Source organism: Aspergillus lentulus, assembly GCF_001445615.1.
Source record: "Aspergillus lentulus DNA, contig: Alt17, strain: IFM 54703, whole genome shotgun sequence".
Taxonomy (NCBI): Eukaryota; Fungi; Ascomycota; class Eurotiomycetes; order Eurotiales; family Aspergillaceae; genus Aspergillus; species Aspergillus lentulus.
This window is the reverse complement of record NW_028322112.1, coordinates 702222-728874: the sequence shown is the minus strand read 5'-3', so window position 1 is coordinate 728874 and position 26653 is coordinate 702222. Positions and strand designations below refer to the sequence as shown.

Below are 26653 nucleotides of genomic sequence, written 5' to 3'. Positions count from 1 at the left end.
GACTGGAAATCTGGGAGCAGGACTAACGTAAGACTTTGGCGATGATCTCATCTTAGGCGCTGTTAGCGAGTCGTTAGACTCGGAAGCAGGATTGTCTTGTATACAGACAACCTTTTAGGTATACATGACAGTAGAACAGAGAGATACTGTCTTTGAATGCAGTTGTCTGTCATACAACAGGAGTCTGTCTGTAGTGTGATGTAATCTCGCTATGGTGGATGTCTTCTACTTCACCTAAGGTACTATAATGTATACAATAATATACCAGCTTCAAACACAGAAAATAATAACCAATTCACCCCCTGCACCCTGACGCAACTATGACTCCTCTTCAACTGTCAAAAACCAAAAGCGAGGAAAAGGAAAACACAGATCAAGTATCAACACTCGTCCTGCACCGTGGTATTGTAGCTCCCGTGGAGACTCTCAGGCGGGTCCTTTTCGGGCGGATGTACACTTTATGCAGTCATATTTAATCTATTCCAACCGGTTACCTTACTCTTCTCCCTCCTGATTCGATATCCAGTCTACCATACTAAGGCTGGCCATCCACGGATCGACCTTGGTCTCAAGCCACCGTCCGGTCCCAAGTGACTGTGGCTGCCTTTTGCGTTACCCTCATTACATATGTGCCCCCGGTGTATGTCTTGCTTGATAGGAAGGAGGCGAATGGCGGGACAAGAGGCCACTGGACGCAACAACTTGATACTGGTAGCGTTGGCCTGGCTTGTGCATGATGATGATGATGTCGATCGGCCATGACGTAGGATGGTAATAGGAGCAAGTGATTGTTGCTTGTGTGCATTTAAATGAGTTGAGGGGGGATGTTGCCTTGAGATGAATAGATATCCGTACAGAAAGACCTATACCTTGACTCTAATTGACGCTGTATAATTCAATTCATACTTTGATCTACACAAAAGCTCATCTGATATTCAATTGCACTGTACTTTACTGCTATCACAGTTTATACTTTACATTAACGGTTGACGACTACGACTCACTGATTTACGAATTGACCTTGCAAAGCCATACATCTTCTACTTGACCTGATATTCTTCCAGCATTGGTCCCCAATTGACTTCGTTGAAACATAGCTTCACCTACCCCTTTTATACCTCCCAATCTCCAGAGCATATCGACTCTCATCCAAACGCCATCGAAATGTCCTCGCCAAGCGTTCGTGACCCCATCCAGAGAAACCCTGGTACCCCCCACAGGTCTCGCAAGGGTTCCGGTTCCAGCGCTGCGTCCTCAAGGCCGGAGATCACCACCCCCAAGAACAAGAAGACTCCCCGCAAGCTGCAGACCAGAACGCCCAAACCCGTCGAGGAAGACGTCGACGACGAGAAGCCTCCAACCCCATCTCCCCAGCCGAAGAAGAAGAAGTCCCAGCCCGATCCCGAGCCCGAGTCCGAGCAGCTTGAGGAACAACCTGCTCCGGAAGACAGCCAGGACGAGCCAGAGGAGCAAGAGGAGGAAGAGGAGGCACCCCCTGCCAAGCCGAAGAAGAAGTCCCAGCCCGATCCCGAGCCCGAGTCCGAGCAGCTTGAGGAACAACCTGCTCCGGAAGATAACCAGGACGAGCCAGAGGAGCAAGAGGAGGAAGAGGAGGCACCCCCTGCCAAGCCAAAGAAGAAGTCCAAGCCCGAGGCTGAGCAGCGGGGCATTTCGTCCCCCGTCCCGGATGATGTCCAGTCGCAGGCATCCGGCTCTGCAAGCCGAAGCGGCAAGACCTCCGACTTGGCAGGCGCAGCAAAGGGTCTTGGTGGTAAGGTGAAGGATACTGCGCAGGATGCCGAAGAGAAAGCCAAGAAGAATGTTCCCTCTACCCCTCTTGATCTGTCCGCATTGAAGGGCCTTGAGGTTGGTGAAGGTGGTCAGGTCCTTGGCAAGGATGGCAACCCTCTGGGACGAGTCGCGGAAGGCGACCCTGAGGATCTCGTTGGCCAGGAAGTTGGTGACGATGGGGAGATCCTTGATGAAGACGGTGATCTCATTGGCCGCGTCGAACTCTTGCCTGATGCAGCGCAAAATGTCACAGACAAGGCGAAGGAAGACCTTCCTTCCGACGAAGCGCAGAATGTCACCGACAAGGCAAACGAGAATCTTCCTTCTACCGACCTTGATTTATCTGTCCTAAAGGGCCTCGAGGTCGGTGAAGGTGGCCAAGTCCTCGGCAAGGATGGCAAGCCTCTGGGCCGGGTTGTGGAAGGTGAACCCGAAGATCTCGTCGGCCAGGAAGTGGGTGATGACGGAGAGATTCTTGACGAAGACGGCGATCTCATTGGTCGCGTGGAGCTTCTGCATGATGCTGCGCAGAATCTTACCGACAAGGCGAAGGATGTTCCAGAACAGGCTGAGGATGTTGCCTCGCAAGCGAAGGACACGGCAGACAAGACTGCCGATCAAGCTAAGGATAAGGCCGAAGAGACTGTTGACCAGGCTGAGGACAAGGCGGAAGAAACGACCGACCAGGCCAAGAATGCCGTGACTGATCTCGCCGACCTCGATGGTCTTCCCGTCTCGGAAGAAGGGCTCATCAAGAATAAGGACGGACAAGCCATCGGCAAAGTCGCCGAAGGGGACCCGGAAGATCTTGTTGGTTATACGGTGAACGACAAGGGAGAGATTGTCGACGAAGACGGCGACCTCATCGGCCGAGTGGAACTCTTACCACAAGAAGCCCAGGATGTCACTGATAAGGCTGGTGAGATCCCCGAGCAGGCCGACGATGCTGCGGAACAAGCCAAGGACAAGGCCGAAGAGACCACGGAACAGGCCAAGAAAACTGTGACTGATCTCGCCGACCTCGATGGCCTTCCTGTGTCTGAAGGGGGCGTCATCAAAGACAAATCCGGCCAAGTCGTCGCAAAGATCGCTGAGGGCGACCCCGAGGACCTTGTCGGCTACACTCTGAACAATGAAGGCGAGGTCGTGGATGAGGATGGCGATCCAATCGGCCGCGCTGAGATCGTCTCCCAGCAAGCCAAGGACGCCACAGACGGGGTCGATGACACCGAGAAGTTGGCTCCTGAAGACCAGAGCACCCAAGAGGACATCGCCAAGCAAGCAGTTGAAAGCGTCCAGCAGCAAGACGTCGACGACACAGCGGAGAAGGCCGAGTCCGCAGCCGAGGACACCAAGGAAGAAGCCGAGGAACAGCTGCCACCACTCTCCTCACTTGAAGGTATGAAGTGCACCAAATCAGGCAAGATCGTCGATCCGAACACTGGCAAGCCCGTCGGTGAGCTTGTCGAAGGCGACGCAAAGAAGATCTCCCGCATGGGCGCTCAATTGGACGACAAGGGCCAGTTCTGGGACAACCGTGGTAACGTTATCGGCAAGGCAAAGACCCTTCCTGTTGAGGATTACGAGGGCGAGCCACCCTTCGCTGGTCTGGAAGGTCTCCACGTCGTTGAGGACGGATGGGTTGAAGACGAGAATGGCAAGAGAGTCGGCAAGATCGTTCAAGGAGACCCGAAGAAGCTGCTTGGACGTGCGGTCGACGAAGACGGAGATATCACTGACAAGAACGGCAATGTCATCGCACAGGCTGAATACTACGAATCCCCCGACGAGCCAGAGCCTGAGAAGCCTGATCTTTCTCAGCTGAATGGCCTGAAGCCTAACAAGCTGGGATTTGTTATTGGTCCAAACGGTGTGCCCATTGCCCGCGTGGTAGAGGGGAATCCAAAGGAGCTGGCCGGTAAAGAGATTGATGATGGCCAGATCTGGGACGGCCGCAAGCCCATTGGACGCGTGGAGCTCATTCCCGAAGAGGAGCGTGAAAAGAAACCTGAAGGCGTATTTGCCGGTCTTGACAACCTTGTCGTGAACAAGGAAGGCTTCGTCGAGGATGATGAAGGCAACATTGTCGGCAAAGTGACCGAGGGTGACCCCAAGAAGCTCCGGGGCCGCGCCGTCGATGAAGATGGAGACATTATCGACAAGTTCGGCAACGTCAAAGGCCACGCTGAGCCTTATGAGCCAGAAGAGGAGGAGGAAGAGAAGCCGGATCTTTCTGTTTTGGAGGGAAAGACGGTCAACAAGGCTGGCAACGTCGTTGACGCGCAGGGCAATATCTACGGACGTATCGTTTCCGGAGATGGTAAGCGCCTTGCTGGCAGAAAGGTGGACGGCCAGGGTCAAATCTGGGGTGACAACGGAAAAGTCATCGGCAGAGCAGAGCTCGTCCCCGGCGCAGAGCAGGACAAGCCCGAAGGAAAATTCTACGGATTCGACGACGCAGAAGTTGGCAAAGACGGTGTCGTCATGGCCGGCGGCCGTATCATCGGCCGCGTCGTTGAAGGCGATGCCAAACGACTCCTTGGTCGTAAGGTCGACGAAGATGGTGACATACTCGACAAGAACGGTAACACCATCGGCAAGGCTGAACGCTGGGAGCCAGAAGAGAAGAAGCGTGATGTCAACCCCATGTCCGGCCGAAAGGTCAACAAAGAGGGCGAGGTCCGCGACGCTGACGGTAACCTCATTGGTAAATTGACATCGGGCAATCTGCCAACCCTCGTCGGCAAGTCGATCGACGACAACGGCTATGTTGTCGACAACGACGGAAACAAGCTGGGCGAGTGCACTCTGCTCGAGAACCTGCCAGAGGAGAAGGAAGAGGAACCGGAATCCGGTCCCACCGAAGAGGAGTCGGAGGCCCAGAAGAAGGCCGAGCAAGACAGGGATCTGGCGAAGAAGATGGCTGGTATCATCGGACAGACTCTCGATCGTCTTCAGCCTACCTGCAAGAGGATCGCCGAGGTAAGCTGACAGTCACCCCGTATCTTATTCGAATAATTGCTAATACGTCTGGTTGCAGCTGCTCGAGAAAGCCGACCGCACACCACGCGACGAACTGGACGAAGAGAAGCTAGTCAAGGACGTCCGACCCCTAATCGAAGAGGGCGGCCAGGTCCTCCAGGAATGCAACGGAGCCATCCGTGCTCTGGATCCCGATGGCTCGATTGCTTCCACTGCCAAGGCTCGCGCTGCATCACACGAAGCAACTCCGGAGGAGTACGCTCTCGCTGAGAAGATCAAGGAGCTAAGCGAGCTTGTGATGACCACGATCGAGAACGGCCGCAAGAGGATCGCAGACATGCCTCATGCAAAGAAGAAGATCAACCCTCTGTGGGCCCTGCTCAGCGAGCCTCTCTTCCAGATCATCGCGGCTGTTGGCCTGCTTCTTAGCGGTGTGTTGGGCCTTGTAGGCCGTCTGCTCGACACTCTTGGATTGGGTCCTCTTCTAAACGGTCTGCTGGGTGGACTGGGTCTCGATAAGCTCCTTGGTGGCTTGGGACTGTCTTCTTTAACGGATTCTTTGGGAATAACCGGAAGAAAGAAGGACTAAGGAAGATTGAAAGGATTTGCTATTGATGAGCTGGAGGTTGAATTCGAGCATTTTACTGATTTCTGCCATCGAAATTGATCACGAGGTTTGGATCTCCTTTTCGGCTTCAATTGTTCTGCTTCTGTACAATGTATTTTAATTTGGTCTTTAATCAGGCTGTCATTCTGCGAGTTATGAATGTACGATAATCAAGTGAATATGTCTATCTATATTACCATTATGCATCTATGTATAAACCCATGTGTGAAATGTATCCACACACTACCGGCTTCCAAGCCTCATGATACAACAATTATGTGCGTCGCGTAGGCCATAACCAAACTCGTAAAGTCACGCGTCATGGAGCCGAGGATGTATCCCCAAGCGGCGAAACAAAGTATAATTACAACAGAACGTAATGGAAATCTAACGCTCATAGACAAGCCCTTAGTGTCATAAGCAAGGGCCTGAATTCGATGCCAAACAATGATGTGGAGTGCTCTGCTTGGCGCTTCATAGCTGAAGGTAATATATCGCTTGTCATCAACCAAAGAATGACATGAAAGTGTGATCAGTGGTGTTTGAGCCCACCCTTGAGAGGGTCCGTAGCATCGGGGACCTCCAAAGTGCTCTCACCGAAATTGCGATAAGCCTGTTCCCTGGCCGTCGAGCGATCTTTTTTGATGGTCAGGCAGTTAATACCCAGGAAAGTGGTGATCCGGTTGATCACCAAGAACGCCCAATGCATGTAGGCAACAAAGGCAAACAACAGATAGGCCCTTAGGTACAGAAGCTCTACCCATGCACTCACTGCAGGAAGACCCAAGCGCGGCAGATTCGCAAGAATCGCACCGCCAATAAGCGGCGTGAGCTGGACAGTCCAGTACGGAAAGGGCTGCCTGAGCAGATGGGCGAGGATGATCTTGGTGGTCATCCGTCCGAAGACAAACGAAATTGTCCAACAATACAGGACTAGTCGGTTTTGAGCCAGCAGAGTCGAGTAAGGCGAGAAGAGCCAGGCAATGTTGCAAACGGTGAAGACAATCATTGGAACCCACTCTTTGAAGATGGTTGACACTGGCAGACCTTGCTTTTTGCGAGCTTCGATGACGTTGAAGACGCATCCCGGCAGATGGCCGACAAAGAACGATAGAAGGAGGAATGGAACCCAGACATCTTTAACCGAATAAGTCCCAAATATCTGGGGATAATTCAGGAGTTCAACGATCGGCCGACTCCATATCTGAGGACCATAGTATCCAGAAGCGATCATGATTCCGATTGCAACCAGCAAGCCTTCGGTAGGCCCATTGATGTAACCCAGGTAGAGAGTATGCGTGTGGTAGGTCTCCCAGGTCGAAAAATACATCGCGAGACAGGGAACAAGAGCCGTGTAGGCTCCTAATTGGGAAGAGCCAAAGCCCATTGCTGCTGTCTCCAGCAGACTAGCCAGAGTGCAGTTAAGCGAGTCGATTCCATGGCTGGAGGTTGGTTAGTGACAATCTGTGCGACCTCGGAGTGATCACCTACTCAAAAAGCTCACCCAGTCCACTGGACGTCCCGGTCCTCCGCGCTTGCTTACCATCGACGTTATCCAAGGTAGAATACCTAATCGATCAGACACTTCCCCGAACAGCACACCGTGTGTCTCATTAACTTACATCCACATGCCAAGAGCGAAACTATAGTATAGCCAGGAAGGACCCTTGGACAGAGTGTCAGCGACCCATGGGTAGATTTCTTCGTGCTTGAGGGATGCGTACCGGTCCGATAAGATCTGGCATAAACACCTCTATGAGCATCACATTTCCTACTATGAAAAGGAAGCCCAATAGCGTGACCATGTTCGGAGCAATCCATAGCGGGAGAACTTCGACAAATGCATTCCACTAGTGTGACAATCTTTCTGTCAGAGCGAGAGCGAGAGCGGATGGTATGTAGGGAGGAGCAATGGGTGTAATACGTAATGCTTCAGAATATAATTCGAGATGTAAGACTTATCCACACTCTGGTACTTGTAGCTCTTCAGGGGCATCAAAACTTCATCGGTAAGCGTGTCTTGAGTCGCTGTATGGCGAGAAAAATGAATTGATTAGTTTACAGAATAGTCTATGTGATGAATAAATATCTGGACGGACCTTTGATCCTCCTGAAGATTGCGCTCATCTTGATCTCGGTTGTATGCTGTGGATTCGTCCCAAAGAAAACAATAACGTCGTCTCAATTTGTTGCGCCCAGTTTCATAGCGTCGTAGGTGAGGCGGTGGAACAATCCAAGACTGGCCAATTACTTCAAAGGACCTCGCAAATTCTGGAGAGTTTCCAATTTAATGTGAAGTGTCTGACCCGAAAACTCGTCAAACCTCCAGAGGCAGATAAAGCTAAAAAGAACGAGGTTAGATTCCTCTGCGGAGGAATAATCGGATTCGGACTCTCGGAGGTATCAGCAGATTACGATCACGTGTTGCCGGTGGAAGCTCCGCATCTTTTGACGCGACATGACAAGGAAGTGAGGTGAAGTATATCAGCTCGAAGGAACACTTCTTGGCTGTTCCACTTTAGCCCAGCCTTTCCTTCACTTGTTCATCTTTAAATGTAGCTTAAGACTGAAAGACAAAATCCCTACGAGTCTATTTCAATTACGTCTTCCTATCTTGCCAACTTCACTCCTGCTCACTTCGACTTGTCCCCGCCGTTGACGAACCTTTACTCATTGACAATTTCCTGACCTTATCTTTTGAACGTCTCGCAAGGAAGTATTACGAGAGGAATCGTTGCTCATTGAGCTGGACATGACGGTGGATGGTCAGCGTGGCGCTCGCGGCGCAGTGCACGATTGAGTATCTTGCGCGATGCCAGGCGTCGTCGATACGCCCGGCGGGGCTCTGTGGCCAGGATTGGGATTCACTGTCGCACACCAGAAAGTTGAACTGGAGATAGATTTTGCGACCAGAAGCCTCAAGGGAAAGACAGAAATCACGATCCATCCGCATCACAAGGACCTTCGAATCATTCGATTGAACTTCCGACAGGGCGAGCTGAAACGCTTAAATGTCAATGGAAAGGCGCCTACGATCAAATATGCGGATCCCTACGAATCCCTCCAGCTGTACGGCCCTCATTATCATCAGCGTCTATCGACCAAGATCGAGGGTTTGCTCAAGACTACCCCCGAGCCGGACCTGCTTGTGACGATCCCGAAAAGTGTTCGGATTGAGGAGCTCGATCCTTTCTCGCAGGAGGCTCAGGATCAAATGACTTTGCGTGCTAGTGGTGCAGGAGAAGACACGGATGGGCCCTTGAGTTCTAAACTGGCAGAAACTTCGTTACCTCGGTTTTCGGCGCTCACGGTCTACATCGAGTTTACGATTGAGAATATTCGGGATGGGCTACAATTCGTCGGGGTGGACAGCGGCGACAGGCGCTATCCGCATGCTTACACAACAAACTCGCTCGGTTACGACGCTGCAAGTCCCCTGTTCCCTTGTGTTGACGACCCGTTGTCTCGCTGTACTTGGGAAATCTCCGTCAAATGTCCGTGCTCTTTAGGCGATATCTTCGACCGCAAAACTCGGGATCCGTCTGGCGCTCATCGTTTAAAGCAGACGCCTGGGGGTAGTCGATTCATCTCTCCGGACGACGAGACTCTTGACTTGTCGGTGGTTTGCTCTGGGGATATGACAGATGAGATCGTCGATCCCCGGGATCCTAGCAAGAAAACGGTTTCCTTCGCATGTATGTCGCCGCTTTCCGCCAAGCAAATTGGCTTCGCCGTCGGTCCCTTTGAATATATAAACCTCTCCGACTTCCGTGAGAGCGATCAGGATGAGCAGCTTGGCCAGAACGCTATTCCTTTGCACGCGTTCTGTCTCCCAGGAAGGGGAGATGAAGTCAGAAACACATGTTTCCCCATGGCGAAAGCTATTGACTTTCTTTCGCTGACTTATGGTTCGTATCCCTTCGCAAGTTACAAAATGTGCTTTGTGGACGACGCTCCCGAAAACACGCTGCCAACGGCGTGCTTGTCAATATGCAGCAACCATCTCCTCTTTCCTGAGGATATCATCGATCCAATGTATGACTCAACACGAGCTCTTGTCCATGCCTTATCATGCCAGTGGATCGGTGTTAATATCGTTCCCAAGGAACCCGCAGACACATGGGTCACGGTTGGTGTCGCCTGGTATATTACCGATACGTTCTTGAGAAAGCTTTGCGGTAATAACGAATACCGTTTTCGGCTGAAACAAATGTCCGATCGAGTGTGCGATTTGGATTATGAACGTCCCTCAATCTATGATATGGGGAATATCTTGAACCTCGATCCTTCTGAAATTGAGTTCATCGCGCTCAAAGCGCCGCTCGTCCTTTTCATTCTGGATCGACGTCTCACAAAAGCAAGTGGGAAAGCCACAATGTCTCGAATTATTTCACGCATGTTCCTGAATGCCCGAATGGGGGATATACCCAATGGAGCGATCACATCTTCCCAATTCCAAAAGATATGCGAACGACTTGGCCACGCGAAGTTGGATACCTTCTTCCAACAATGGGTCTATGGTGCTGGATGTCCTCGATTCCAAGCCACGCAAAGATTCAACAAAAAGAAACTGGTGGTGGAGATGATGATCAAGCAAGTTCAAGCTGATCAGCCAAGTACGCGTGATCTCGACAAAAACACATTTATGCGCGATGTCAAAGAGGAAATTCGAGGAGTCTATGCCGGAAACATTCAACCAGTGTTCTCGGGTTCTATGACGATAAGGATTCATGAAGCTGACGGTACTCCTTATGAGCATATCGTTGAGATCAAAGAAGGTGTCACCAAGTTCGACATCCCTTACAATACCAAGTACAAGAGGCTCAAGCGGAACAAAAGGCAAAAAGAGCGTGCAGCCGCGGTATCCGGTGGGGACCCAAATGCGGAAACACAAGAGGATGTGTTACTGTATTGCCTTGGTGACGTGCTCCAGACTGAAGAGGAAATGCAGGAATGGAAACTCGCAGACTGGAGTAAAGAGGACGAGGATCGTATGGGTCAGGAGTCATACGAGTGGATCCGCATGGACGCGGACTTCGAATGGATATGCAAGCTGTCGCTTGTGATGCCGGGTTATATGTACCTCTCGCAACTTCAACAAGATCGCGATGTCGTCGCACAATTGGAGGTGAGCACGACTTGCCCTGTTTCTTTTCTTATACTGACAGTGGTAGTCTCTGCAATACATGACAGCTCAGCGAGAGCACCCCCTTATCTCAACCATCTTTGTTCGGACATTGATGGATCGGAGATACTTTTATGGTATCCGTGAAGCCGCAGCGAGAGCTCTAGTAAAACATGCAAAGGAAGAAATCAACTGGTTAGGGCTCTTTCACCTTGAAAGGGCTTTCCAAGAGCTGTTCTGCCTCCCTGGATCACCCATGACTCGCTCGAATGATTTCTCCGACCGGGCGGCGTACGTGCTTCAGCTTGCGATTCCAGAAGCTATATCTAAGGTGCGCGATAATGACGGGAAGACACCGTTGAGAGTCAAGCGCTTCTTATATGATAAGCTGAAATTCAATGACAACTCTAACAACGAGGTGAGCAAGTCTTTCTACAAAACGCATACGATCTCCGCTTACACTTTGTATAGTATTCCGATAACTTCTACGTCGCCACTTTGATGCAGTCGCTATGCCATGCCATGCTTGGCAAAGTTGAATCCCGCGATGTCGACATCGATGATTTCGACATGGAACGCATGCTTGAGACCCAAGCTGAAGAGCAGTTGGAAAAGGACGCTATTGCGGAATTTGATCGGTATAGGAGAATGGACGAATGGTCTAGTTCGTTTCAAAACGTCTACTCTCGTGCAGCACTGCGTTGTCAAATGCAACTCATGCGTGCCAAGATATTGGACGTGGACATAATGCAATTTCTACCATACACCCGGGCCGGAACATACGATCTTCTGCGCGCAGATGCCTTTGAATGTCTCGTCGAACTCGATATATTCAAAAGTCCTGAGCTTGTGAAATGGTTCATGTTCACCATGTCGAGCGACTCTTCCCTTTGGCTCAGGCGACGGCTGCATGATCTGTTCGGCAAGGCCTTGGCGCCAGTTGCCTTTGGTCGTGAACCGGAAAATGAGCCCTCCGCTAATGTCGACAGCTTGATAATCGAGCAAGAATCTTCAACCAAGGTTCGTCAGGCGGATCTCGCGAGGAAGCAAACCGTCACTGGAGCCATTGAGGCGCTCAAAGGGGAAATATCTGGAGATCAGAATTTTAAAGAATGTCTCTGGGCAGCATGCAACTCTCCCGGCATTGGAATTCTCGAACTTTCCGTATTCGCTGATCTGTGCAAAGTCCTGTATGACTCGGTCACGTCGGCGATGGTAAGGTTGAAGTACCCGCGGTATTGGCAAGTCAAGCATCTTGGCAAGGTAATCCCGTTCCGATCTTCGATTTTATTCTTGATACTAATAGTCTCAGGGCCGCATGCATTTCTCTCGGTCCAGCCGAATCCGAACTACCCTCGCACCCTCAAAAGATCCCTCCACAAGCGGGAAGCGCAAACGCGAAGAGAACGGGATGCCTCCACCTGGGCCCCGTATCACATTCAAGCAATCGAAGCTGGGTTCAAGCACCCCCTCAGCTACTCCTCATCCAACCCCGCAACCCATTCCGAAGTTGCATATTCCAAAACTCTCCGCTTCACCGGCACCTCAACCACCGAAGACGCCGGCTGCTCCGTCGACGCCGTCGACACCAAGTGGTGGCGGCGGCGGGCTCAAGCTGAAACTCAAATTCGGCCAGAAGCCGAAATAAGTTGCTTACCCGCTGTGGTATTCTATCGAAACCTCCTCACCTTTGTACTTTATTACATCGCATTTATTCGAAATCTGGAGGGGAATGGTCGAACAAGCGTCACGGCGCATGGCTGGAAGATCTGTTTCAAACGATTTATACATGTTGACTTTTATTGTCTTCTACAACGGAGCTGCGTGCTCACTTGCATTGGGGTCCATCGGGTTCTTTGTGTGATGCGATTTCCTCCACATTATTCTCAGTGTGTCATGAATGACGATATCTTGACAACAGTCAGGTCTGTAGTCTCAGCGCGACTTCTGTGTAGAATCCATCCGGTAAGAACCAAGCCCAGTCGTCGCAGAGATCAGGTGTTCTATTTTCCCGTAGAGCGAACATGTAAAGAATCCAAAATGCTTTCGATCGTTTCGTATGAGCAACCAACCCATGAACTCCTAATTGCATTAAATCAATCCCACAATGACGATGTAAATTCAATCCGTGCGCATCATCCAGCCCTGAAGGAGGCGCAGTCTCTATTTCTCGGATATCCGTTCAAGAGCCTCAAGCATAACGACCGAGTTGCCGCGAATGACCTAGTCACACCACATTAGCCTTCGCTCACTAGGAGCCTCCAGTTTGCGCAACATACCACCATGCCGATAGCGACTTTCTCTCCTCCCTGCTTCTCCTCGAAAGCCTCGTCGAGGACGATGTTCATGAATACCTGCAATGAAAACGCCTTATTAGTCACAGAGACACCTATAATCCATATTTCCCGTCGCCGACGTGATCTCTTCAACAAGCCAACGTGGGTAAGTCCTAACGTACATCGTAGCCTCGCAAGATGCCAATGACTTTGCGGTTGCCGTTCAATTGGCAGAACACCCGCTTTTCCATATACTAGCGAACCATGAATGTCAGCTCCGCATATTGTCAAGCTAGAGTAACAGATGTGGAGCAAAACATACCTTCTTCAATTCGGGCTGAGCTTGAGGCATCTTGGCTAGCTCGTTCTGAATCACTGTCCTGATGTGGTGTCTCAATTTCTGCCTCGTTGCGGACTTTGGAGCTGGCAGCGGGATGAGCTCCCGGAGAAATGATGTTCCCGCATGCTCCAAAAGATGCCCCAGTTCCTGTGACGCAAAGGCCAGAATCGCCAACTCTTCTCCCATTAGCTCAATTTTTTGATTTGAAAGCTTCTTGGCCTATTTAACATGAGCTCCGCGTTCACAAATCGAAGAAAGCCTCGCAAGGTCGGCGGGGATGATGAGGAAAATGACAGCGGCGAACAAGGTCTGTATCTACTCACCTTTGCAGATGGCTTTCGATCTAGGACTGAGGCATGGACTGACATATGCCAGACCACGAGCCTGTAGTGAAGAGGCCGAATCCCGTGAAATCAAAGCAGAAGTCGAAACTTCGGTTATCATTCGGACCTGGTGAGACATCTATGACAGATGATGGCGGGCAAGAAAGCGAAGTCGTCCTGCCGAAACGGCATGGGCTAGGTAGGCGAGCGCTGGAAAAGAGTGCGCTTCAAAGGGCAGGAAAGCCTCCTGGACTAGGAGATCAGCTTCCGATCAGAATACCAGAACAAGAACGGCCCAGCTACAGCGAGGATTATCTAAAAGAGCTCCGGGATTCCACACCGTCGACGCCCAAGACAGCTACGGATGACGAGAAAGTTAAAACGATCGATGTCGCTGCGAAGTTTGGTGAGGTAATGAAAGTATCTGCGCCTTCGGCCATCCCGAGCGAAGCGGAGATCAGGGAAAAGAAAGCGCGCAGAGCCCGCTTAGCCAAGGAACAGGCCTACGGCACTGAAGAGCAGGATTTCATCTCACTAGAGGACAATATGAGCGACGAGGAATGGGGTCTAACAAAGACCGAAAAAGAGGACATGCGCGATACCAGGCTCATCCGCGACGACGAAGATTTTGCCGAGGGATTTGACGAATATGTGGAGGACGGTCGAATCTCATTGGGAAAGAAGGCCGAGCGCGAGCAGAAAATGAAGCAGCGTGAACAGATGCGCGAACTCATTGAGGATGCTGAAGCCATCTCTGATGAGGATGATTCGGACCTAGAAGAGAAGGCGGCCTATGAAGCAGCACAGACAAGGGCTGCAATTGGCAACGGAGGCAGAGACCATATTGACAGACCGAGAACTCCGCCTAAGATAACCTCTCTACCTCGTCTTTCGACAAGTCTAGATCGATTGCGCACGATGTTGGCCGTCTTGGAGAAGTCAAGGACGCAGATGATCAACCGAATGGAAGACCTGAGGAAGGAGAAGGCTGATATAGCTGTTCGAGAGGTTGAAATCCAAGCTCTCATTAAAGAAGCCGGTGATAACTATGAGAGACTGAAACAAGAGGCCGGCCTCACACCTGGTTCCGAGGAGGATCTGTCAATTGCTACCGATATCAAGAACGCTCGCGGGCTCGAAAGCTTTGGCGCTTCTGTAGCTGGCTCGGCAGGCGACTCTGGGAGCCAGTCGCCGTCATCGACTTGACGTTCCTTCCTACTGAAGCGTTACCCTTTCGCTCTTTCCAGCCAACAACCCGTTGAATCTGCAAATGACTCAAGCTTCTGTCTTGAAGCTCGTGTATAGTATTTTCTCAGATCAGACCTGCTCAGACTTATGATACCCATGAATTTTCAGTCGACATTCCATATAATGACCCGGCCACCGTTTTTCTCTTTTTTTCGTCAATCGCTGCGTAAGCCCAAGCCTATCAAGCAAGACGTGCTGTGAGTGAACTCTCCAGACGTACTATCTACATGGAGTTATGCTTATATCAACCGGAAGACAACACAGAGGCTTAAGTCTTATTGCGACGCCTATCGACGAAAAGGATGGCGAGTCTCCCCGTTTTTGCCGCCATTCCGATGCCACCCCCATAGAACTCTTCTTCGATCTGTTTTTCGTTGCAAACCTGTCTTCATTTACCGCGACGCACGAGATCAACAATGTTGAAGGTATGATGGGTTTAGATTATGGCTGATCGGGTGTATCTAACACTAAAATCCAGGCCTTGGAGCATATATAGGCTTCCTAGGGGTCATCTGGTTCACATGGCTTCAAATTACATTATTTGATATACGATTCGCTCGAGACTCGGTTTTCGAACGAATTTGCAAGGCTGCTCAGCTGGCTGCCATGGTAGGCTTCGCGTCTGCGGGAACACGATTCACGACTCAGATCCGCGGTGAGAACGTTTGGGCCTTTCAGTCGTTGAGTCTTCTACTTGGCGGAAGTCGAGTACTACTTGCCGTGCAGTACACGGTCAATATCTGCTTGATCCATGAACGGATGAGACCCGCTGCAAAGGGGTTGTCCATCATTGTCGCAGCACTACTCGCTTCGAGTTTGGTCTATTTCGGGGTAAGCAATGTCTTCAATTAGGAATATTTTATAACAACCACGTTCTTGATCTGACTTAGGTGGCAGATGTATTTCGCCTTTCAAGAGGATCATGGGATACACTCGTACATTTGGACCATTTGGTTTATCTTGTTCGGGTTTGAAATGTGGATGGTGATGGGGGTATCTTACATCACTCCAGATATCGGTTTCGAAGACACTCATTTGGCCGTCCGAATGGGCCTCCTTACTTTGATCATCATCGGTGAAGGTGTCATAGCAGTGACTAGGATTGCCAATAAAACAGTACGCCCCGGTGGCTGGACCAAGTGGTCGTTTGTCCACATATTGGGAGTGACCACAAGTGTGGTAAGGCATATTAGCGATCAGTTTCTGCTTTCGTCTACTAACGTCCCGCTGTACTTAGTACTTCCTGTGGCAAGCCTATTTCGATGTCTCCCCAAGAGGCCCACTTGGCAAAATTTCTCAACAAGCATGGGCTCAGCTGCATTTTCCGTTCCACGTGGCCCTCATCCTACTTCTTGAAGGATCGCAAATCCTTGCTCTCACTTTGGATGTCACATTGAAATTGACGTATCTGACTGAAACAATTCTGTTCGCATGCGAAGAGCCGCGGCCTGAGGCGGAGGTTGCCATCAGGCTCCTGCGAAGTACTATTGCTGATATGGAAATCGACTATGGTCGGGGAGCGATGAAGGAGAAGGCTATCATCTCGGACATATTGGAAGAGATACCAACCCTTCCGCTGTGCCCAACCAATGTGACGAGTAATGTGTACTTTCTGACCCATGACCGCATCGACGATTTGGTGGGAAACGTAACAGCAGCTTTATTCTCCAGCATGGGAATTACGCCGTCAGAGGGCCGAGACATCAGCCAACTGAACAATAGTCAGTTGCTCATGATGTATGTGGAAGTCCTGGGGTTTGTCTATGTGTACTTTTTCGTTGTAGCGTCAATCGCGATGTTTCTTTTTGCGGCTTTTACGCTGTTGGCACATCGCCACCAGCGCAAGCTCTACGTCGGGATTGGCGTTGCTGTTCGCCTGGTACTTGCAGTATTAGTGCTCGGCATGGTTTCCTTCGTCCAACATTTTGCGTTGGCGTACTCCTTCATGACATCTCCGGTCATATTATACGCATTTACGGTCATACTGCTAACAGGTGAGTCCTCGTCGCCATTTCTGCACCATGGAGCTCTGATGTCCTGTTTCGAATGTAGTTTTGTTGGTTGACCGACTTTTGGACCACTTTGAGGAACGCAGCCAGGCAAAAGACCGGTCCACGCGGGAAAGCGATGCTCAACTCATGTCATCGGGCCCAAGAGTGGTTGTTGTGGAATCATCCTCATATCGGGTTGCTATCAGCCAAGAGCGTTTGACATGAAATGGCGCGGCGGGGAACCGGAACTGGCAAAGCAGAACTCTATCGTCGACAGAAAGTTCCGATCCGTGTCTATGACAAGTATGCGTACTTTTCGCCTCCAGATTCAGGCAGATCATGGTTAGTCCGCTCCTTTCCGGCCACCTCAAGGGGTTTAGCAGGCGTGGAATAGATAAGCTGGGGTCTGAGCTCAGCACATGTATGTATCAATTTGAGTCGGAGTGTGTCCCAAGGATTCATCTCGAACGGATTTGAGACCAGGCTACGGGAATTAACTCAAATCAACGCAATCATGCCAATCAAATGGGTCAGCCGGAATGTGCTGATCAGCAGAATATTGAAAGTATGATTTGCAATTGTCTGGATCCCGAAAAGTCTTTTGGAGGAGATTCCAACGGTTGCCTTCTGCCCGGCCGAAGCAAAACAACGGCGATGACAAACCGGATGGACGGCTGCGGGAACACACATCAAAGACGGGTTGTACCAAAGTCAAAATCCGGCATTGTACTTGTTTATCCGCAGAGGCGAAGGATGCTTTCCAGACCTTCGTTGATGAGAACTCCAGTCCTCGAGTTCAAGGAATCCGATGGTTCAATATTCCCTTGTGTGGCCTTATAGACCATACCGCAGCCTCAGCGGGTGCCTCAGGCTCGGCTCTCATATAAGGTGATCGTCACGTTACCACATCCTTGGGACAGGTGGAGCGAGTTCATAAGATCATCATTAAGAGCGGTATACTGTGCGGGTTCAGGGATGCTGCATTAATGCGATGATCACCTATTATATCCTAGTAGTAGTGGGAATGGCAGAGAATAGTTTAAAGTTCAAACATGGTTGCCAGGATGGATGTATCGATTTGAGTATGGTCGGGTTGGGACCTTAGCAAGACCTAGACTAGGCAATCGTCCATTTCACTCTGGGCGGGTTGTTTGCGGCGAAGATAATTATAGAAAAGTGGCTTAGCTTAGACTGAAGCATGAAGCTTAGATCGTTTGTCAATCCTTCATGGATTCGCGTGTCGAATTAGAATTGAGGGTGCGGGATGAACCCTAAAATTGCGTCCTTTAGCTTTATCTAGCCTAAAGTAAGAACCGGAGGACATTGTATTCATTGGTCAAGATATGGCTGTGACTGTGATGGTGAAGGGTCCTACATCTGCATATGCAGTCGCGGTCGTCGTTCAACAACCAGAATTCATCCACACTTTCATACATCCATGAATATTCTACTCATTATCGGCTCTGATGACGCGATAGGGACATCCCAGGGACGAGAGAGGAAAAAGTACATTTTGTATTTAATACCAGTGCGCATGCTCCGATCAACTCCGATCAAACGTCCCGTTCAATAGTCAGGTAGGATCTCCAAAAGCTTGAAAATCCTCCGACACTTATTTCTCCTCAATATATTTTCTCCAATCCGTCTAGGCAAAAGAACAGAAAGTAAAAAGAGAAAAGAGAAGTAGTAGAAAAAAGGCTCAACTGCAGCCGCCCTATAGCCGCTCAAAGACGAAGATCACCGCGGAGGTGCGCAAAAAAAGTCCTGCATGTGGCTATCCGGGCCAGCATGTCGACGCTTGTACGCCAGTCAGGTTGGATCCGTCGGTGCGTCTGTCTTCTGCTCGTTCCTGATTCGTGCATTTGACTGGTTTTTCTCGGGGTATTCTCTTAATTGCTCTGGGGAATTTGCACCGGATGTCCGGTACTTCGTTCGGGTGGTCTGGAAAGGGTCCTTCAAACTGTCTGGACTACTGTATTGGGAGACCTGCGGGGAAGGCCTTGAGACTGGTCAATTGATCATCGGGGATGGAAGTATCTAGTAGAGGGCAGGAGAAGCAGGTTTGCAGAGGTCGTGAATGGGAGGTGATATCAATCCTGGTATCATCCATGTTCTATTGAGACGAGAACCGATAGTTCTTCAGCCCATTGTCTAGTTTTGGAGGGAGAGGCAAATAGGCATTGGCATTCGGCTTGGCCATTACTCGTGTGAAGATTCGAGGTTCCATGATGGAAGACGGTGATGCTTCTGGGGGATCCAAGGTCTGAGACCTTATTAAAGGCCGGTCTCACTTGTGTCGTTCGATGTCAAGAGTAGCTCATAGAGGTGTCTATCTTTGTGTCTGACTTTGGTTGCCAACCAGCCTGAAACTGCCTCTTTGTTGTCCTGGCCTTTATTCTTTCCGATTCTCTCGTTTAGAGCTCGAACAATCCATTTCCTTTTGACTCAGATAAGCCGTTACATCACACACAGCGTGTTGAAACAGTCCCACTCTGAGCTTGGAGACCCCGACATTGTCGAATTGTAACGACTTCTGTGGAAGACAAGGAAGCCTGAGACATCATACCGTCTGTTCGAACTTGTGCTTCTCTTCCATGAACAGTCGACTCTGCTCCTCTCAACCGTCGCAGTGAGAGTCATCGTCTCATCGGCACAATCCTTCCCCTTCAATAGCATCCGCTGCATTCTTTCTTTATCACCTTCCTTCTCCGGTGCTCAGAGCAGGGCGCCGCCAACAGCTAAGACATTGCACTTTAAAAAAAGCGGACGCACATACAGCGCGTGTGGCGGCCAGTCAGAGCTCGTCGGTATGTCAATCATGCCCCATGGCAGGTGAAACCTCTCCATATGGATCTTGACATGTTCAGTGTGCGCATGTGTCCTGCAGGTGTCCCGTCAAGCCCAGCAACGTGCATAGTCCGTCATTGAAACTTCCCATGCACGCGCTTCACCCGCCATCTACACCGGCCATAGAGGACAGGAGCGGTGAACTGGCGGACAGGAAGGGTAATATAGCTTCTCTTAAAGCGATGCTCCGCGTGCTCGTCGGTCCGGATCACTCCAAAACATGTTTGATGTTCGAGAAGAACCCCGAGTCTACTGATCCCGATCCCGCCAGTTACCTCTTTGAGAACCGTGGACATCTCCCCCAGGCAAAGCCCTGCGATCAGCAGTCTGAGCTGTGCTCTAGAAAGATCATCAGCCGCGTTCAGTCCTGGACAAACCAGTGCACCGGAGTCGCTGAAGGACAGTCCGAGGCTATTATTGACTCCTCAAACAGGTTGCCAATGGCCGACGAACAAACGATAAAACCAGACGTTTGCGCCTGGTCAGATGTCCTGACGTCTTTTGAGCCTGGGCATGGACTCTCTCCTGACTACTATACTTGCCTCACCAATATCCAAACTTCGCATCGACCTAGACAGCCTGAGGAATGCATCACTGGTCCTGAAAATCATGAACAACATGACGAACTCAAGGTCAATGCTCCTGTACAAGAAAGTGCTTTCTGTGAAAAAAGGACCAAGCCCGGCAACTATCCTTGCGGCCAGGTGCACCCCATTCCTAGGCCAAGTCTCTACATGGCTGCGGACCCCTTCGGTTCGTTCTCAGAGACCAACACCACATCAGATACAATATCACCTTCTGCCTCGCAAGAGAGTCTAGCGGACTCGTTTTATGATATTCCAGAACCATGCCTCGCCGGGGAGCTCTGTGGCCACAACCGACGGTCCTTATACTCCTATCGCCGGCACATGCAGTGCCACCACGCCTCTCCACTGGTCCAGTAGCGGACAGATGATGCCATGGGAGATGCAGAGTCCAGAATTTGAGTACCGAAACAGCTACTTTTCTCAACTACGTCATCACGGTGGTCGGGTCGAAGCGATTCCTCGCAACGCCGCACTGGACGCCTGTCACGGTCTACCTTCTGTAGACTGCAGCCAGCACTACCCTCAGCAACCACCATTTGTCCTGCACCCCTTCACCCCTCGCGAATACAACTCAACAAGCATCAAGGACCGAAGTGTAGTCGACGAGGGACATTGCCAGTTGACATTTACCAACGACGAGCTCACGTACCCTCAGCACCGGTACGAAATCGTCGAATCTGCGCATTCGACAATCGCCAGCAACGGAGCCCTGGGTCGTCGAGGACGAGCAAGCAGCAGGTCAATCTCATGCCACAACGAGGCCCGAAATGCATTCTTGATAGAGTGCAAACGCCGCGGATTGTCATACAAGGATATCAAGAGGCTCGGGGGATTCGAGGAAGCAGAGTCCACTCTCCGTGGCAGATTCCGGACCCTCACAAAGTCCAAGGAGCAGAGGGTGAGGAAACCCCAGTGGAAGGACAAAGATGTGAGTGACAGGATTCCAAGGGTCTCTTTCGTCCTCAGCTAATTCCCAACACAGATCAAACTGCTGTGTGAAGCTGTCAACGCCTGTTCAGGGTCCGGAAAGCAAGCCTCGAATGCATTTGCGCCGTCTTGTCGACCGAGAAGTGTAGGCCTGCCACCCAGAGTGTCTTGGAAGAAGGTCGCTCAGTATATATGGACTCATGGAGGCTCGTACCATTTCGGGAATGCGACCTGCAAGAAGAAGTGGTGCGAAGTGCACAATGTAAGGATATGATCTAGGTTGCGCTCTTGACAAAAGATCTTAGGCTATCTCAGCGTTATTGTCCCATTGTCTCGTCTTGGTTATTCTTGGGCTTCTCCTTTGTTCTTGGCAGGTCACTGTTTGGCGTATTTAGTCGCTTATCTTGGGCTTCCAAAAGAAAAAAAAAAAGGGGGGGAGAGATTTCTGAATGCTGTGTCATATGTACTGTATCATCAACTCCCATACAATGCAAAAGACATGAGCGCCTTGATGCGACAATGCTATATACATCCTCTCTAGTTGGATTCTTGGCCAGACCACGCAAATGATCGTCATAACAGAGCGAGTCCACGAGAGTCTGGCTGGGGATAGCCGACAGACGCGAGTATGTCCGCCAACGTATCCGGATTGCGCCGAAGCTCATTCCACTCGGCCTCAGCTTTGACCATAAGCGTTCCGGCTAGGATCGTGCCGTTCAGGGCTACGACGCCAGGTTCCTGGACATTTGGCAAAGCGCTTGGGTCGACAGGTATACGAGCAGTTTCATGTCTTCTAGGGCATATCATCATCGTCGACTCAGTCATGGCTAAGTTGTAGCTGATTGCCGCAGGGCCATCAGTCACTCGTGCGTGGTCCCCCAGGCTTCCCTTCGCAGTCGAGAGCGCTACTCTGTACAAAGATAAATAGATCGCATGCAGGGTATCTGCCGTTGGGTTCGGTGGCAGCGGTAGTGCAAAATGGGCGAAGGGGATTTGGCTCAAGCGTCGGTACTCCGAGTCGGGGCCTACCGACTGGGATGAAACCGTGTCAATGAGAGGCCGCCAACTTCCCGAGTCACCCTGAGACATGGCCTCCACTGGCAAGAACTGCAAATGCCTATGTGGCTGACTCGCGCCACTCTCGTCTCCGGAATTGAAGAATGCAAATAGCCTCTCTGACCCCGAGTCTCCCTGTTCAGTCCGGTTATCCCTCCAAGCTTTGATGCAGGCATAAGCAGCGTCCAGGTCCTCCTTCTCGAGAATATCCGTTTGGGACTTCCATGCCTTGGTCGCGAGGATGAAGTGGTTAGGTATGACAGGGAATTTGTTCAAGACAAGCGCATATGTTGGATTTTCTTGAGGAATCTGAGCGATCAAAAGGTCTGAAGAGGGATTCTCGAAAGGATCGGGCTTAGGACCTGATCGATCCTTGTCGGATTTCGGAGCGCCTGAAGGTTTGTTTGCGAGAGCTGGGCAGTAACGAAGTTGATACTTGGAAACGTCTGGGTTAGCCCAGTAAATTCAAAGACAGCAATATCACCTTAGAGGGGACTTGAAAGAGCACGACCTACCGAGATTCCTCCAGAGTTGATGATGGAGAGATGAGTATGCGAAAATATCAGGTGGCCACTTTCCTTGGCTGCAGTGAAACGCTTGGCTACCAGAGCAGGGAGGCTCTCTCTTAAGCCCAATTGCATCTTGGTGGCCCTCTGCGTTGATCTCTTTGCGATTGACTCAGTTCCTGAAGGGACCGAAAGAAAGGAAGAAAGAGGGACAGGTTGTTGGCTCTGCGGCTTCGGAGATTGCGGAGCAAAGCCTCGCCTGCGGGGAATCCCAACATGAACCACCACAATGACATCAAGGTAAATCCACTTCATCACCCATTCACATTTGACAACCAGAACAGCATTTTAACAGGACAATTTATGTAGAAGGCTTATGAGGCTCCAGCTGTGCGCTCAGATATGCCCAAAGACTATCCCATTTGATACTCTGGATACCTTCTACCTGCAGCCGCACTGAGCCGAAGGCTCGGTAGTCATTGGTTTATCTTACCATTTTCCATACGAAGAATAATGCAGAAAGAACAAGTCGGATTCATCTCTGTCTAGCAGAGTAGATATTATTTATGCAAAGTAGAACGTAGAGCTTTTTATCTGGTATCAGAATCCTTTCCGTTTCCCATGACACCATGACTAGCCAAAAAGAAACACACAGGCAGACAAATGAGACATGGAAGTCATGCATCAAAGCAGATAAAATAGTAAGTGGTATCATATCCGGTGTATAGCACACAGATTTCGCTATTCATGATGCAGCATATGCAAAACAGAGAGGTATCCAACAAAAAGATAGGATTGAAGAGGGAAAACGAGGCACAATCGAGAGAAGGTGCCCGCATTCAGGACATCAAGTCATCGATATCGACATCTTCGAGTGGATGAGAAAGTGTAGGCAACATCGTCGCCGGCTGTCCCATGAGATGGGTTGCCGGCCCCTCTAACCAGGGGCCCCTTTCATCCTCGTTGGCGCTCAACACGCCTTCAGCACGTTTCAGAGTTTCGACATCCAGGTCAGTTATATATGCCTCCCGGTTTGTACCGTCACCAGCTCCTCCGGGAAGCTTCAGCCGTACTTCGAACTCATTGTCAAGCATCATTTCATCTTTCCACAGACGGCGCTGGCCGTCGAAGACGCACAAGACGCGCTTCTTCGTCTTCATGCTGCTGCTGGGGCAGCCCCAGGAAGGAGGGTAGCGATCGCGGTTGTTTCGCCTTTTCGAAATGGTTGCACGGGCCTTGCCACTTTTGGTAACAGCGTTGTGGCTGCCCAAGATGGGACGAGATCCTACACTCGCATTCTCTTTGTTTGACTTGAATGCACCTTTACTCGATCGCAGCTGAAGATTGAGTTCGTTATAATCGTCGTCTTCTTCCTCAGGCTCACCGTCGACGTTGCCGGCGGTATCGAGGAGCTTGTGCTTCTCCATGGTCTTCTTGACCTCCTCATCACAGTCCACTTCCGCCAGCCGTTGCTGGTTAATAACCTCGCTAGGCTCTACTTGTTGCACAACCCGGAGAACACAATCGTCAAGGTGCTCGTAAAAGTCCTGTGCGTTGCTGAAGGTGGCAGAGCAAGTTGAGCATTTGCCAGTGGCATCCTGGCAATAATCCGAAACCTTCTTGCCAGAAGCTGCACCGGGGCTCCTCTTGCGACAGTTGGGTGGTGTTTGCTCAACGCCATGCACCGAGGTCAAGTGACGCTTGAAGACATCCGCTCTGTTGAAGCTTTTCTCCGCAGGTGACCCAGAACCTGGACAGAACCCGCACACCATTGTTCCCTTGTAATGGGTGAGCGTATGTCGGTTCTTGTCGTATTTACGAGCGAATCCCTTGACGTGGTATTCGCAGGTAACGATGGGGCACTTCTCCGGTCGTTCTGATTGATGCGTGAGCATATGAGCCTTCAGATCCTTGAACACTCTTCCGCAGTCGGGATGTGGACAGCGTCCTTTGTCCTTGCTCTCTTCATCAAAATCCGCGACGCTCGCAGCTGGACTCAGCTGAGATGGTCGGGAATTGGTGGATGAAACGGACGACCTCCGGTCATAGATCGAAACGGGACGTGAGTGGGGGGGAGAGTTCAAAATAGGAGAAGAGACTGCCAGTCGTGTCTGTGAAAGGTGATCTGCGGAGTAGTTCTCGGCAACGGTGAGGTGAGACGGGTCGGGAGACTGAGGGTAATATCCACAGTTGGCAGAGTAGCTCAAGTGTTCGGGAAACGAGATAGTAGGAGTTGAATAGTTTGGATATTGGTGTACTGGCTGTATCAAGGAAGGATCTGTTGGCCACCAATCAGCATTCTGAAAGGGTCGGCAATTTGACTGTCGAAAGGCAGCATAGGAGTCTGCTTTAATAACAAAACGAAATGCAAACTCATGGAACTCACCAACAAAGTCGTCTGGGCCTTTCCTCTGATACATATGATCCGCTTCTAACGAGCTTCCCATAAACTCATTGGGAAAGAACTCATCCATGACGGCTGCAGGAAGCCCGATACCGTGGTTAGTATCGACCCAGCTCTCCGGGAAGGTATGTGCTGTACCGGAGTATGGCGAACCGATCGCCGACGATGATGCGCTTGCGATGGAGGGTCCAGATGCACTGGAGAGGCCCGACATATAAGGCTCTGTAGAATAGGGTACTGGAAGGGATGGGGGTGTAGGAGGCATGGGAGGGAAACCGAAAGTTTTGGGCTCAAGCTGCGAATCAGCATAAACTGGTGACGTTTCGTAGTAAGATGTTGGGGCGCTGGTTGAACCAGAAGTCTGCCCAAACCCGCCGAAGTTATCCATTTGGAATCCGAACGGATCGACCAATGCTGGGTCCATAGGGACGTTGTGAAAGTATGATGTTCGTTGTTGACGTGACGAGTCCAATGCCAACATGATGGCTTTCTTGTGCGCTAATGTAGGGTATAGAACAAAGTCGGAATGTGCTCTCGGGCTCTGCATAGAGACGTTCTAAGATCGATAGTCGACTGTGCTAGTCCCCACCATTCGGTGAAAGACAAGGCCTGCGTTTCGGTAAGGAGATCGAGGCGCAGAATCTGAGAGAGGCTGGTTATCAGTCACGATATTCTTTCATTGTGTTGCTGCAGCAAGCTTGGTAGATCGCTAGAGAAGATCGACGCTGATGGGAAATGTGAGCATACCTGAAGAAAGGTCGCTCAAAAGAGAACGTGAGCCTCGGTCAACGAGCCGATAGTCACCTGCGCGATGTAAGGGGAAGTTCACAGGACGATCTTTCGATTCAAGCGAGAAGTATTTCGAGGTATTTGAGCGAATCGCAGAGGGACTGGGAACTATTCAGAGAACAGCAAGCTGCGCGACATGCAGGACAATCGAGGCAGAATTCGATTCTGAATTACTTCGTTCCTCAATTTTGGATAAAAATAGTATATATAAGAGAAGAATAACAGTCACACATAAAGCAATTGGATGCAAGTCAGTAGACCTGCACGGCCAAGTCCGGGAGGAGTGTGAAGTATGTTGCAGGAGCAGGTGAAATCAGGGGAAGGAGGACAACAAGGTGCTGTCTTCTATGAGCGCTTCCCTTGTCACTCCTTTTCAGGATCTAATATTCCTCGAGGTAGGATGAGTCTTATGTAGGATGAAGAAATGACGGAGGGGAGGGAGGGGGAGCAATTGTTAAATGTTATATAATTGCTGGCCCTACAAAAGAAAGTGTACCATATTCTGGGCTTGCAGTGGACTGAACTAAATTACTAGAGTGGATTCTGACTAGATAGATTAAGTGAACCAAACTACTACGAACTGGATGAACTAAGACTAAGGAAACTAACAGCACTAAATCAAGCCCATCCAGACTACTGGAGGTGAAATGCGCAGCAAGAGACAGGGGATTGTCTAGTGTGCATTGAGACTGACTGGGGTGGGCGGATGTGGGTTCTGGGTGGTAGATGACGATGATACCGCCCGTAGCGTATTAAATGTATTTATAAAACCAAGTGTCGGCAAAAATGATTAAATTAATTAGAGAAAGATAAATGTATTTGTTCATTTTGGCAGATATTGTTAGGACAGCGAA

At 50.4% G+C, this 26653-nt stretch overlaps 9 protein-coding genes across 9 annotated transcripts; 5 read left to right on the top strand and 4 right to left on the bottom strand.

Moving 5' to 3' along the window:
- Positions 1–1164: 1164 nt before the first annotated feature.
- On the top strand, positions 1165–5362 carry ALT_9280 (LEA domain protein; the record flags this gene model as incomplete). Its single annotated transcript, XM_033560640.2, has 2 exons — positions 1165–4773; positions 4832–5362. The coding sequence occupies 2 exons, from the start codon at positions 1165–1167 to the stop codon at positions 5360–5362; spliced, it is 4140 nt and encodes a 1379-aa protein (XP_033416531.2).
- A 550-nt stretch (positions 5363–5912) lies between these two features.
- On the bottom strand, positions 5913–7185 carry ALT_9279 (putative CDP-alcohol phosphatidyltransferase class-I family protein C22A12.10; the record flags this gene model as incomplete). Its single annotated transcript, XM_033560641.2, has 4 exons — positions 5913–6822; positions 6872–6949; positions 7003–7046; positions 7105–7185. 4 exons carry the CDS (start codon positions 7183–7185, stop codon positions 5913–5915), a joined length of 1113 nt encoding a protein of 370 aa, XP_033416532.2.
- Positions 7186–8192: 1007 nt separating this feature from the next.
- ALT_9278 (transcription initiation factor TFIID subunit TAF2) lies at positions 8193–12153 on the top strand (the record flags this gene model as incomplete). Its single annotated transcript, XM_033560642.2, has 4 exons — positions 8193–10508; positions 10555–10923; positions 10977–11768; positions 11818–12153. 4 exons carry the CDS (start codon positions 8193–8195, stop codon positions 12151–12153), a joined length of 3813 nt encoding a protein of 1270 aa, XP_033416533.2.
- A 515-nt stretch (positions 12154–12668) lies between these two features.
- ALT_9277 (putative small nuclear ribonucleoprotein SmG) lies at positions 12669–13133 on the bottom strand (the record flags this gene model as incomplete). Its single annotated transcript, XM_033560643.1, has 4 exons — positions 12669–12728; positions 12785–12859; positions 12964–13035; positions 13104–13133. 4 exons carry the CDS (start codon positions 13131–13133, stop codon positions 12669–12671), a joined length of 237 nt encoding a protein of 78 aa, XP_033416534.1.
- A 216-nt stretch (positions 13134–13349) lies between these two features.
- Positions 13350–14650, top strand: ALT_9276 (uncharacterized protein; the record flags this gene model as incomplete). Its single annotated transcript, XM_033560644.2, has 2 exons — positions 13350–13428; positions 13497–14650. The coding sequence occupies 2 exons, from the start codon at positions 13350–13352 to the stop codon at positions 14648–14650; spliced, it is 1233 nt and encodes a 410-aa protein (XP_033416535.2).
- A 277-nt stretch (positions 14651–14927) lies between these two features.
- Positions 14928–16908, top strand: ALT_9275 (uncharacterized protein; the record flags this gene model as incomplete). The annotated part of the gene is made up of 5 exons (XM_033560645.2): positions 14928–15117; positions 15171–15523; positions 15590–15871; positions 15930–16686; positions 16745–16908. 5 exons carry the CDS (start codon positions 14928–14930, stop codon positions 16906–16908), a joined length of 1746 nt encoding a protein of 581 aa, XP_033416536.2.
- A 2711-nt stretch (positions 16909–19619) lies between these two features.
- On the top strand, positions 19620–21193 carry ALT_9274 (uncharacterized protein; the record flags this gene model as incomplete). The annotated part of the gene is made up of 3 exons (XM_089600577.1): positions 19620–20234; positions 20374–21045; positions 21137–21193. The coding sequence occupies 3 exons, from the start codon at positions 19620–19622 to the stop codon at positions 21191–21193; spliced, it is 1344 nt and encodes a 447-aa protein (XP_089455074.1).
- Positions 21194–21617: 424 nt separating this feature from the next.
- On the bottom strand, positions 21618–22741 carry ALT_9273 (diadenosine 5',5'''-P1,P4-tetraphosphate phosphorylase 2; the record flags this gene model as incomplete). Its single annotated transcript, XM_033560647.1, has 2 exons — positions 21618–22535; positions 22616–22741. 2 exons carry the CDS (start codon positions 22739–22741, stop codon positions 21618–21620), a joined length of 1044 nt encoding a protein of 347 aa, XP_033416538.1.
- A 704-nt stretch (positions 22742–23445) lies between these two features.
- Positions 23446–25491, bottom strand: zfpA (uncharacterized protein; the record flags this gene model as incomplete). Its single annotated transcript, XM_089600576.1, has 1 exon — positions 23446–25491. The coding sequence occupies one exon, from the start codon at positions 25489–25491 to the stop codon at positions 23446–23448; it is 2046 nt and encodes a 681-aa protein (XP_089455073.1).
- Between the last annotated feature and the right edge of the window lie 1162 nt (positions 25492–26653).